The sequence below is a fragment of the Xenopus tropicalis genome, chromosome 3 (assembly GCF_000004195.4).
Source record: "Xenopus tropicalis strain Nigerian chromosome 3, UCB_Xtro_10.0, whole genome shotgun sequence".
Lineage (NCBI taxonomy): Eukaryota > Metazoa > Chordata > Amphibia > Anura > Pipidae > Xenopus > Xenopus tropicalis.
In genome coordinates this window covers 99412089-99426342 of record NC_030679.2, presented here as the reverse complement: position 1 = coordinate 99426342, position 14254 = coordinate 99412089, and the positions used below count along the sequence as shown (strand labels likewise).

Sequence of the window (14254 nt, the reverse complement as noted above, 5' to 3'; positions counted from 1 at the left end):
GCAACCATGGAGATTCAGATATAAGGCCAAATGTGGCTGCTGACATTGCATTGGAAGCTTGGGTTGCTTTACAATCCATACTGTCTTTCAGACCCCCCCCCCCTACCTTTTCCAGTTGTAGCTGGATAAGGAATAACTGACTAATTAGAAGTCCTTAATAGACTCCAAAAGACCCATAGCCTACCAAAAAGTGGTTTTACTGCCATTTTTCTGGAACAGATATCACTACAATTGATGTCACTCTGGGACACTGACCAGGACTGAAGATACATTTTTGTTGTTATATATATATATATATATATATATATATACATATACATAGATTATACAGGGACCTGGACTGAGTATGAGTCCCTATGCAAAATGCCTGTAGACCACACACACTAAGGAAACTATGACTTTTCCACAAAAGCAGAATGGTTTGGGGATAACCCACTGGGTACCAGATCTGATGCAGGAAAATTAGAATGTAAGCTTCACTGTGGCAGGGACAGATGCGAATATATAGTGGTGTTTATAAGATATTAACAATTTGGTATGAGCTTCCCTTTCTGAAAATTACTCTTCAGTTGTGAAGCATGAGGCTCAGTCATGGTCAAAATGTTCACTCACAAATGCCCCAGGCCAGTGCTACCAATTCTACCCTGTACATAAATATTTACCAGCTCTGGGCAATCTGCTCTACTATAGCATAAAGTAGCTGATCTCCTACCATTCACATCGCTCTCTCCCTGTCCACAGAAGCCCTACCTGGGTTAGCACAGCCATGTTCTAATAAGGAGGTCAAATTAGGTTAGAAATTCCAATTAACAGTATTTATAGAAAACACAGTAACAATGTGCTTTACCTGTAGATAATCACTTCTCAATAGCAGAGAAATAAATAAATACCAATGGTAAGTATAAAAAGCTTAAAATGTTATCAGGGTAAAAGCCAAAGATAATTAGAGGAATTAAAGGGTGACTTCATGCTCAGAATATCACTTAAAATGGAAGAACTATAAATACACACCAAAGTAATGGCAGTATTTGTAGCCAGAAGAAAGAGTGGCTGTGATAATGAATGTAAGGACATGATTTCATTTATAGCTCTGGCATTAGTGAGAAATAATGATTACACCTTTGAGGCAGCCAAGCATATCTTTGTATTAGAGAGATAAAACTGCTAGTATGCATAGAATTCATTAAAGGAACTTGGACTGCCTCTTAGGGTGTCTTTGGTGTAAAAAAAGGTGATCAGCTTTAATGAGCTGATCTGAGAAAATGAGAAGGAAAAAGTAGGTTATGATGAGAAATAGCAATTGTGCTTAATAATACTGACTATTTAGCTATAACATGGCTCCTATAGATGATTATATGTCTCACTGGCCTCCCCATACAGCTTTAGTAGGGGACACAAGGGAGATGCTAATGAGTTTGTTTTGCTGCTGCTCAGAGGGAAAGTAACTGCTGAGATTTATAGTGATTAACCTGAACTGTAAAAGTATTATCCTGGGACTGGGGGAGTCAGGTCACTAATCCCTGTCTGAACTCCTTCCAATATACAGCAAATGGGGTGCAAATATACTGCAACCATAGTCACTACATATTGTCAGGGGTTAGGTAGCAGGGACCAGCTTTCTGGGGGTAAAGCAGCCCTTGGCACAATTACAACACGTGAGAGTGTATTCTCTTTTAGGCAGTTTATTTTCACTTGTATAAAAAATTACAAAATTGTTCAAAATAAAATCCTTGCCACATAATGGGCTCTACCTAAAACAGGTCAATTGTCCTAACTAACCAGGAGCAGACCTACCGCCTGTCTCCCACACAGAGAAAAGGAAAACAAAGTTCAAACCTTGTAGTGCTTTCAAAAATCTCTCAGTCAGCTCACACAGGCAGCTTCCCTGTGTTTTTCCCCCAGACTGCAGCATTCTACTTTGCTCAGGCTGCCTTTTAATTAGCCAGCTGAGATGCCTCAGGTAAACTCACAACACCCGGACTAGCAGTCCCGGAACCATTCTTTTAGGAACCTAGGACATATATAAGCTCCGTCCTGGACTTTCCCAGGTATCCTGACAGTGACCTTATCACAATATGAACCCCACTGAGGTGGCATAGGTGGGAATGGGGTTGGACCATAATTACAATACCCTCGCATGAGGGTTCAGAGTAGGGAACATCATTTTTGGATTTGGCCAAACACTAAATGCTTCACAAAAGACATGCAAATACTGAACAGAACCTGAACCCTAATATTAGGGTAATATTAAATTACAGCATTAAAAATAACACTTACCTTTAATATATATGGATAATATAATGTCCCCGGTTGCACGTGCTTATTGATTGAGCTGAAGCACTACAAGGAGTTTGTATGTACTTCCTGCATCTGGGTGGGTTTCTTATGGGTGCTCCAGTTTCCTCTGACTCCATAGTGTGCGTGAATGTGATAGGGACCTTAGTTCGTAAGATCCACTGGGGCAGGGACAGGTGTGAATGTTGTATAACCTCTGGCAAACATTTTCTATTCCAATATTAAATCCTAATGTTTAGTTTTCCACTGTTGTCATTTATTGCATTTGTGCTAACAGTAAGCCATGTATTTGCTTCCCTTGGCTAATCCATGTAGTCACTGATAAATATTAGCCATGTATACAGATTAGACCAAACAACTGTGTGCCGACCCAATAGAAAACTTTACTGCAACTCAGCTCTTCCTCTAAGTCATTCCTTTAGCACTGTTTTTACACTCGGAATGCTGCATGCTGCAGTTTACAGTTGGCTTCAGAGAAATAAATTGAATATGACTATGACTAGTCCACTAGCTTTAATAATCTGTAGGGCAATCAATCAAGAAGGGATATGTTTGGGCAATTTGATAACACGACTCAGTAGAAGATCTTAAAGTCTTTCTGACTGCAGTTTGTCTTCAGAATGACTTCAACGATAAAATCAGAAAGCCAAAAAAGTATAGAAACTCACAGCAATTTATTACAGGGTACAGTCCCAGATGCTACAATAAAATAATTCCATTTAAAAAGCTACCCTAGGTGATAAATGAGGTTTTTTCACATACTGTACACAGGTGATGATTGGAATGAGAAATGTGTTGTATTTCTCATCTGTTCTTTTGCCTCTATTTTTCCTACAGCTTACAGCACATCTCTGAAGGATCAACCGATAGATAGGACATTGTTTTGCCCTGCCCTCCTACTAATATTGTTCAAATAAAACTCCCAACCAATGGCCCCCTGACTGTTGGTGAAGTGAGTCTAAAACAGATGCAAAATTGAGAATGCATTGAAACATATTACAAAGGTACTTGCACCCATATTTTCACCCAGTGAGGAACACCAGTTCAACCATCTTGCCAGCTCTGTTAGTTTGTTGAAATTACCACCACGCTGGGCATAGCATTCATTCCCAGGTTCCACTTACCAGTTGCATCCATGGACATATCTGACTTGTACCCCACTGAATAGAATGCTAATAGTGTTAATATTGGCACATGGCAGAAATGACTGCTTGAATGGTCACTGAGCCCAGGTTGCCAAAAGTTACACTAAAATTCCTTATGCTCAATTATAGTTAAATTCGTGTAGATTTGGACTGGAAAATTGCACAGGATTTGGCCCAATTGTAAATGAGCCTTTTTTATATTGTGGCAGTAACCATAACCCTAAATATTCTGCACCTGATATCCAAGTATCCCAAACATAGACATAGACATTTTTTTACTGCGTATACTATGTTCCGACCCTCCCTTTTCCTTAGGGAACTGCTTATTAGAACTTGTGTTTTCACAGTAATGTAGTATATAAGTTTGAAATAGCACAAGGACTCTTAGTTTACCCAGAGAAACGTGAAACCCCTCATTTGAAACCTCTTCTATTTGCCTGAGAGGGAAAAAATCCTTCTTGACTACACAATGGCAAATAGTGTACTGAGAGCTATCTCCCATAACTCTGTATTCCCTCACTTGCTAAGAATCCATCCAGCCTCCTCTTGAAACTATATGATGTATCAGCCAGTACAACAGCCACGGGGAAAGAATCCCACAGCTTCACAGTTTCAACTGAAACCTTCTTTCTCTAATCCGATGTTTGCTGGAAGGCCCTAGTGGTAAATAAATCATTAGAGAGATTGTTATATAGTCCCCTTATATATTTATACAAAGTAATCATATTTGCCCCACCAACTTGGCCAGTCCTTCTTAACTCAGACATTCCATACCCTTTACCAGCATAGTAGCTCTTATTTGGACTCTAATTCAATAATATTCAATTAAATTCAATAATATCTTTTTTTAGGACTGGAGACCAAGATGGCCCTGCATATTCTATGTGGGGCCTTACCAGTCCTTTGTAAAGATGGGGAATAATCCCCTACTTCTGTGAATCTATGCCCCTTTTAATACCTTGTTTGCCTTTCCTGCTGCTGCCTGGCATTGCTTGCTACAGCCAAGTTTATTATCTATAAATACCCCCAGGTCCTTCTCCATGAAGAATGTGTCTATTCAGCTGTATTAAAGTTGCACTAAATAAAGGATACAAAGCACTAGCCCAAGTTTAGTAAACAAGCAAATGTTTGCAATATGAGAGTATACAGTATATACTATAGTATACATTGATAGTATACACTGATTTTCTCTCCCCGTGCATCTAACTCATATGGTAACCATCCATTATTGCTTTTCTTTTATTTATTTGCCTTATTAGGGGATTCTAACTTTCCTTATACATTCTACCTTGCATAGATAGCCCTTTTATTGACTCTGTTATAATTTTCTTTAGCTCTAAATGCCCTGTTGTCAGCGTTACCCTCCTAACTGAGCCGACAGGTACACATGGCAGAGAGATGCATTTACACTGAATTGCATAAGCCCCCACCCTGCTTTGAGCCTTTTTAACTACATGAGCCAAGCTGTAATATAGAGAAGGAGTGAAAGGCCTCAGCTCATTCTGTCAGACTTTCAGACTGGAAAATGTCATAGAAAATTGGCCAGCAGAGAAGTGGTTTAATGTATTGGAAGCACATACAATATGTTTTTATTCTTCAAGAAGGAGTTGAAAATGAACATGTGATGCGGCCTTCATTGTACAAGGAAAACAGTTCTGTATTACTGGGTCTAAATCAGGTTGTATGTGCCTAGCGAGAGCTTTATTATCAGCCTGTAATACTGTTCCATAGCGATGGAAAATATATTCATGTTAGCTAATGCCATACCGTTTTCTGCCGTTTTTGTGTCAAACTATAAAAAACCAAATATGGATCAAGTTGCAAAGCCTATTTGACATCCCATTAAAAAGAGCCCTGAAAAAAGGACCCATAATTGCATTCACAGACGCACACAAAGTCATTCTGCTGAAAGACTGCTGAGCGCAGAATTTGTCAGGGAACTGCTGGAGGTTCCATTTATCACCTAAGAAACCCTACTGTTTATACACTGCTAAGCTGCCCCTGTTTCAAGCCTAGGACGAGCTATGCTTCATTTTTGAAGATTCATAAAAACAGACAGGAATGTAGTACAGCGCTTATATGTCTGATGAATATTACCATAGATCAGGACTGTCACCTTAATAACCAGCATAATAAATGCATGCAAGGACTTGTTGCTTGTAGCAATTAAAAGCACCATAATATTCTTTATTACTAGTAAATTGTGCAGCTTGTCTTATTGTGGCTCTGAGATTTACAATATACTGATATTATTGTACAGATAATTAGACATGCCTTCCAAAGTCACCTTGTATGAATGTATCAAATAAACTTCCATTTCAGATTCATTTTTGAACATAAATGGCACAGAGAAATATACCAACACAACAGAAATAAACCTGAAATGTGTAGATTTACCTTAATTCATGGAGGGATTGATAAGTGCATCGAAAGACAATAATATAGGATCCATTTTCTGGAAACCTGTTAACCAGAAAGCATAGTATTACAGAAAGGCCATCTCCCATAGATTTCATTTTAATCAAATGATTCATACTTTCAAAAATGATTTCCTTTTTCTCTGTAATAATAAAACAGTACCTTGTACTTGATCCCAACTAGGATATAATTAATCCTTACTGGAGGCAAAACAATCCTATTGGATTTAATTTATATTCAAATTATTTTTAAGGTTTAAAATATGGTAATCCAAATTATGGGAAGATTCCTTATCCAGAAAACTTTAGGTCCCAAGCACCCTGAATAACAGGTCCCATACCTGAGGATTGTGCCTGTATGTTTAGTTGTTAATGTTGATGAAGGGTTGCCACCAAGCTGATATTTGATTGGCCTAGCTGGCAAATTTACCGGCAATAAATTTGTAAGGGTAGCAACCCTTCCTATAGATCCCTCCCCTCCCTGACCCTCTCTCTGTGACGGACACTCCCCTTTTAAGTAGATGTCCACTTCTGCCCTGCCTATTTCCCCACCAAGATGCCCATTTCCCTGCCCCAAGCGACATCATTGTATCCCAAAGTCCAGTATTAATGCCAAAGAAAGGTGGCAACCCTATGCTGATGTCTAGGGCATTATGATCAATGGCTGTCAGAGGCAAAACAGCATCGTAGAATCAAAACAATATAAATAATAATATTTCATAACAGATAAAATGTATAAATAACAAATTGAAATCTATACACCCCTACCTGGAATGCATGCCCATTGAGGCTACCTGCAATGCTAACATTTCCTATAGGAGCGATAGATGTGCAAGTGAGAGTGCAAATGTTCATTCTCACTGGCCCACGTAGCACTGGGGGACATGTAATATCAACTAACCACAACTTTGGCATATTTGCCCTTAAAATTGGTCCTGACCCCCTGGCAAGCATTTCTTCCAAGTGTGACAAATAACATTTCCCCCCAGCTGCATCCATTCTCTCCTCCACCAAAGAGGTAGCACTCCTTACCCTATATTGCCCCCTCCTTAAAGGAGAATGCAAGTCAAAATTTAAAAAGCATACTGCCCAATAGTCCTCCTATTGTTTAGTAAAAACGCCACACTTTTGGCTCACCTAATCAAATATTTACTCAGTCACACTTACTTCACATTTTCTAGAACAGGCAGCCATCTCACCTAAAAAGGTATTCTCCCTTCCTTTCCCTCCTTGCTTCTTACTGCACATGTGTTTCATTCCCTCCCCCCCTCCCCTCTGCCAGATCCGCTTCTGATTGGCTGGTGGGCATGTGTAGCTCAGAACAGCAGACACGATCAAGTTACACACATGCTCAGAGAATAGGAAGGCATATGGTGCTGGCAGCCTACAGGAAGGGAAGAGTGATTTTAGTGATGTCACTGGAGTCATCACACTGCTGTAGGCTGCCAGCACCATATCTCAGAGAAGCAAGCAGGGATCTGGGAATGTAGATATGCAGTAAGTACTTAAAAAGAATGCCTTTAGACTTACTTTTAATTTATATTAACCTTTAATTGTCCTTTAACTTCCCTAATCACACCTGCAACACTGTCTATTCCTTCAGCCTTTTTCCCATCTGTCCCAATAAATAGTGGCATCTTACAGCAGCCCCTCTGGCATTTGCCAGAATTCACTGATTGGCAGTCTGCTCTTACTTGCAACTAGTCTTCTACCTTAACATAGTTACTATGTTACCTTCCGGCATAGGGGTAATCTGCAAGGAGTTTGTATGTTCTGAATCTGTAAATGTGACAGGGACCTTAGATTATAAATTCCACTGGTATAGGGACTAATGTGTAAAGAACTGTGTAAAAGTGCTAGCACTATATAAAGATAATTATAATGATACAGAGCAGTACAGAAATAACATCTTTTAGCAGCAAGCATTAATTGTGAATAACTAGTGATGAGCAAATTTTTTTCGCCAGGCATGGATTTGCAGCGAATTTCCGCATTTCGCCATTGGCGAATTGTTTCGCAAAACTGCTGTGAAAATTCACCATGGAAAAGTTCGTTGGGGCAAATTTTTTTTGTTGCACATCAAATTGGGCGCGGTCGCGTCAAAAAAGGTGCGCGCGTCAAAATTGGGCACGGACGCATAAAAAAAACACGGGTGACAAAAAAATAGACGCAGTCGACAAAAAATAGACGCGGCCGACAAAAAAAATTGCACAACAAATGCGTTTCGCAAATGTTTCGAACACAGATTCGCTCACCACTATGAATAACCACACTGGTTATTGGAATGAAAGTTGTTGGTAGAAAATTTGGTATAGTGACTGCTGTAGGGGGCAGAATAACAAGATCTCTGAATAACAAATGGAAGAATGTAATAAAAGTCAGTAATGTAAAGAATATGTACAATGTGAATAATTTTTGTGTTCATCATCAGTTTTGCAAACACTTAGCACCTATTCCACCAGCAGAAAAAAAGTTGCACATTTTATAGTTTGTAATCTGCTTATAGCGAAGAGCACTTTCAAGCATGTCTTAAAATGTGATGTACAGTATACAATTACATTTTCATTGATGAAATTTCAATTTCATTCCCTTGCCATTCACTTAAATTCAAAAGGAATGCAATGGATCATGGCTGTACTGAGATCTTTATTTGCATCGGTGTAATATTGTAAAAACCTCCCAACCTTTAACGCAAGTTCATGCTTATTTTTTGTGAAGAAGAATGCTTTAAAAGAAGTCATGTTGGAGTAACAGAGTTTCAGTTTACTAAAGGCAATATACAGTTAATGAAAAATAGCTACAATATTAGTATGGAATTAATAGTAAATAGTCTTCTTCTATTAGCCTCTGTGTAGTAATAATAATGTAGGTATTGGAATCCTCACTCTGGAAACCTGTTATCCAAAATACTCCAAATTATGGGCTAAATCCTGTAGAGTCTATTCTAGACTAATAACTTAATTTTTAAAAATGATTTCCTTTTTTCTCTGTAAAAATAAAACAGTACCTTGTACTTAATGGTAACTAAGCTGCCTGAATCCATATTGCTGGTAAAACAATTCTGCTGGGTTTATTTAATATTTAAATGTTTTTTAGATATGATGATCCAAATGAATGAAAGATCCCTTTCCCTGGAAAGGGTATCATAGGTCCCAAGCATTCCAGATAATAGATTCAATACCAGTATGATGCTGAGTTTTAGCACCCTTAAATTCTGAAAAAACTCAATGCACTTTTGATAAAACCATGTTCAAAGTGTTGAAAAAGGTATACAGGTATGGGACTTGTTATCCAGATTGCTTGGGACTTGGGGTTTTATATCATTATAATTTGTCTAATTAAACATCATTGAAACATTAAATAAACTCAATAGGATTGTTCTGCCCCCAATAAGGGTAATTATATCTTAGTTGGGATCAAGTTCAAGGTACTGTTTTATTATTACAGAGAAAAGGGAATCTTTTAACCATGAAATAAACCCAATAGGGCTGTTCTGCCCCCAATAAGGGGTAATTATATCTTAGTTGGGATCAAGTACAGGTACTGTTTTATTATTACAGAGAAAAATTAAATCATTTCAGAGCATTTCGGATAACAGGTTTGCAGATAACATGTCTCATATCTGTAAGTATATATATATATATATATAATTGTTAGAGGTTTTCGGATTTTTGAAGCTGGCTTTTTTGCAACAATTCGAAAGAGATGCAGTTTTTGCAACTTTTCCACAATTATTTGCCCGCACGTGCTTTTTAAGTTCAGATTTTTTTACAAATGTCATTTGTGGAAATTAGTTCATTCAAATTTTTTTTTTTTTTTTTAAATGAGAAAAATTTGAGTTTTATTAAATCTGCCTCCAAATGACTAAAACATTGGGTTATCACTTAACAGATTACTCATTATATTTTAGCAGGCTGTATTGAGTGCTATACTTTTTTTGAACTTTTGCATACTTTTTTGATTATTTAAACACCCAGGCATTAATATTTCAAACCTCTGCCCATAAAAGTAGATAATATAACCCCTTACTTACTGCATGGGCCGACTGTTGCTGACTTGATTTCAGGGCTGTGGAGTCGGAGTCGAGGAGTCGGACTCGGAGGCAATTTTGGGTACCTGGAGTCGGAGTCGGCAAAAAATGAACCAACTCCGACTCCGACTCCTACTAAATTTAAATGGGAATAAAAAAAAAATAATAAAGCAAGTTTAAATGTCCCAATTCACAAACAGTCAAAATTAATTACTTCTCTGCTATAAGAATAAAGCCCAAAGCACGCAGTGCATAAACGAACACGCTGAGTGACCATGAATCTTTTCTTTGACTGTATGCTTCACTAAATGGGATGTAATGCACAGTTAAGGTGCGGCAGCTCCACTGCGTCGTGTTCCTCTGTTTCAGGGAACCCAATGCCCACTGTGAACCCAGCCTAACTCTCACTGATAACTAATTAAGTAAAAAAAATTTGCAGGACTAGAAATACTTGTATACGTGAAGGGAATGGGTAGTCAATAGTTTAAAGGAACAGTAACACCAAAAAATGAAACTGTATAAAAGTAACTAAAATATAATGTGCTGCTGCCCTGCACTGTGTGTTTACTTCAGAAAATCTACTATAATTTATATAAATAAGCTCCTGTGTAGTATGGGGGCAGCCATTCCTGCACTGGTACAGCTGGGGTGTTTGCTACAGAAACACTACTATAGTTTATATAAGTAAGCTGCTATGTAGCCATGGAGGCAGCCATTCAAAGGAGAAAAGGCTCAGGCACATAGCAGATAACAGATAAAACACTATTGTATTCTACAGAACTTGTCTGTTATCTGCTATGTAACCTGTGCCTTTTCTCCTTTTTTCCAGCTTGAATGGCTGCCCCCGGGGCTACACAGCAGCTTATTATATAAATTATAATAGTTTTACTGTAGCAAACACACCAGTTTTACCAGTGCAGGGCAACAGTGCATTATATTTTTATTACATTAAAGCTCTTTTATTTTTTGGTGTTACTGTTCCTTTAAGACTGAAGCTTTAAAACATTTGAAAAACTGCTGTAATTCAGCTGTAATGTTAGCTTAAACTTTAAACATGACTATGGGATTCTACGGAAATCATTAGGAGTAGGAGTATAGATAAAATTGTCTATCAGTTTATTATCAGTTCAGTTGTGTTTCAGTCGGAAGTATCAGAAACAGAGGAGTCGGAGTCGGAGAATTTATCTACTGACTCCGCAGCCCTGCTTGATTTCTGCAAACTGTGGCCACAAAATTTATACAGACAGCAACAAGAGATCCTCTACGCTCACCCATTATCAATATAAATATAGGACATTAAGACATCCTGTGCATTAAGCTACCAAGAAATGCCCTTCCCTTTAAGCAAAACAGGGATTGTTTGTCCATATATTGCGATAAACTTCAAGCTGGCCAACAACGTCAAAGTCATCCCTTCTGGCCAGTCCTACACTGACTGTGATTCATTAAGAATTATACTGCTTCAATATACATTTAACAAAGAGACTGAGTATTAGATATTTACTGATTAAAATTAGGTTGTTAACAAATGTTTTATGTTTTACAGGTAAAGAAGAGGAACATGCGATGGCCACAAGAATTAAAAAGCATCAGGACATACCAGAGACAAAGTTTAAGTTATATGAGGAGGGAAGAGATGAAGATTTATGTCAGATTCAAATATTTCAACCAGAAACTCTTGAAAAGTGCTCATTTAATGAGTCACTTCCCCTTGTAATCATTATCCATGGATGGTCGGTATGCAAACAAATATTTCTTTTTACTATAGAGTTACTCAAAGTAGGTGCCCATTTTTGAATTTCTGGCTTGGAGACAAGTTTTGGAAGCACAGAGACACAGTTTTACTCCAAGCAGAGCCTCCTGCAGGGCAGCAGGTCACATGGAGCTATCAAGTAGCCAATCACAGCCCATATTTTGCATCCTCAAGGAACTTTTTCGTGCTTGTGTGGCACATTAACACTTTTACATCTGAGTGTGACTCACGATTAAAAAAGGTTGGGGATCCCTGATGTCACATTGACCTGATTCTCATTTAATCTCCTAGTCAAGAATAAAAGTAAATATGCAATTATAAATGAAAATCAGATACAAAAAGTTATATGTTTTAATAGTTACCTGTATCAATCCCCCATGAAGTTTTTTATAGATTGTGATGTTTTTATATTTCTATTGTTTAGGTTGATGGGATGCTGGAGAGTTGGATTTGGAAGATGGCATCAGCGTTTAAATCACAAAAAAGACAAGTTAATGTCATTGTTGCAGATTGGTTGACCTTTGCCCATGTTCACTACCCTATTGCCGTGCAGAATACTCGTATTATAGGTCTAGAAATAGCTGAATTTCTGGAATGGCTGGAGGTAAAATCTTAAAAGTAATGTTTTATACAGTGGAGGAAATAATTATTTGACCCCTCACTGATTTTGTAAGTTTGTCCAATGACAAAGAAATGAAAAGTCTCAGAACAGTATCATTTCAATGGTAGGTTTATTTTAACAGTGGCAGATAGCACATCAAAAGGAAAATCAAAAAAATAACTTTAAATAAAAGATAGCAACTGATTTGCATTTCATTGAGTGAAATAAGTTTTTGAACCCCTACCAACCATTAAGAGTTCTGGCTCCCACAGAGTGGTTAGACACTTCTACTCAATTAGTCAACCTCATTAAGGACACCTGTCTTAACTAGTCACCTGTATAAAAGACACCTGTCCACAGAATCAATCAATCAAGCAGACTCCAAACTCTCCAACATGGGAAAGACCAAAGAGCTGTCCAAGGATGTCAGAGACAAAATTGTAGACCTGCACAAGGCTGGAATGGGCTACAAAACCATTAGCAAGAAGCTGGGAAAGAAGGTGACAACTGTTGGTGCGATTGTTCGAAAATGGAAGGAGCACAAAATGACCATCAATCAACCTCGCTCTGGGGCTCCACGCAAGATCTCACCTCGTGGGGTGTCAATGATTCTGAGAAAGGTGAAAAAGCATCCTAGAACTACACGGGAGGAGTTAGTTAATGACCTCAAATTAGCAGGGACCACAGTCACCAAGAAAACCATTGGAAACACATTACACCGCAATGGATTAAAATCCTGCAGGGCTCGCAAGGTCGCCCTGCTCAAGAAGGCACATGTGCAGGCCCGTCTGAAGTTTGCCAATGAACACCTGAATGATTCTGTGAGTGACTGGGAGAAGGTGCTGTGGTCTGATGAGACCAAAATAGAGCTCTTTGGCATTAACTCAACTCGCTGTGTTTGGAGGAAGAAAAATGCTGCCTATGACCCCCAAAACATCGTCCCCACCGTCAAGCATGGGGGTGAAAACATTTTGCTTTGGGGGTGTTTTTTTGCTAAGGGCACAGGACAACTTATTCGCATTAACGGGAAAATGGACGGAGCCATGTATCGTGAAATCCTGAACGACAACCTCCTTCCCTCTGCCAGGAAACTGAAAATGGGTCGTGGATGGGTGTTCCAGCACGACAATGACCCAAAACATACAGCAAAGGCAACAAAGGAGTGGCTCAAGAAGAAGCACATTAAGGTCATGGAGTGGCCTAGTCAGTCTCCGGACCTTAATCCAATAGAAAACCTATGGAGGGAGCTCAAGCTCAGAGTTGCACAGAGACAGCCTCGAAACCTTAGGGATTTAGAGATGATCTGCAAAGAGGAGTGGACCAACATTCCTCCTAAAATGTGCGCAAACCTGGTCATCAATTACAAGAAACGTTTGACCTCTGTGCTTGCAAACAAGGGTTTTTCCACTAAGTATTAAGTCTTTTTTTGTTAGAGTGTTCAAAAACTTATTTCACTCAATGAAATGCAAATCAGTTGCTATCTTTTATTTAAAGTTATTTTTTTCGATTTTCCTTTTGATGTGCTATCTGCCACTGTTAAAATAAACCTACCATTGAAATGATACTGTTCTGAGACTTTTCATTTCTTTGTCATTGGACAAACTTACAAAATCAGTGAGGGGTCAAATAATTTTTTCCTCCACTGTATGTTTGCTAATCTTCTGAACATCTTCATTGCACCATAAGATGCAAAAACAAGGAGTACTAAAACAATTGCATGAATAATTGTACAACATAAGCCCCTGATGTTACAATAGGTTAATGTACGGGTACATTGTATAAATTGACTCATTCTGGTGCAATGTAAAGTCTGCATATTTATAAAAGTAAACAATTTCATTTATATTTATCACTTTGCTCCAGAATTATTCATAATCCGCCTCTCCTAAACTGGCTGGTTCAGCATTTTGTCCATTTTATTTATTTAAACTTCACTGAGAAAATGCTTCAATTTTTACATTAATTTTAAATTGTAAATAAAACAAAATACAACTCAATTTCCAAAAAGTTTGG

The 14254-nt window shown here is 38.2% G+C and overlaps 1 protein-coding gene across 3 annotated transcripts in view; it reads left to right on the top strand.

Moving 5' to 3' along the window:
- The window catches only part of lipc (lipase, hepatic type), a 70134-nt gene that overhangs the window by 27709 nt on the left and 28171 nt on the right, over nucleotides 1-14254 (top strand). For all 3 annotated transcript variants that reach the window (XM_012970028.3, NM_001114259.1, XM_031897606.1), the window contains 2 exon segments: nucleotides 11434-11624; nucleotides 12065-12244. In XM_012970028.3, the coding sequence (XP_012825482.1) occupies nucleotides 11434-11624; nucleotides 12065-12244 (371 nt within the window).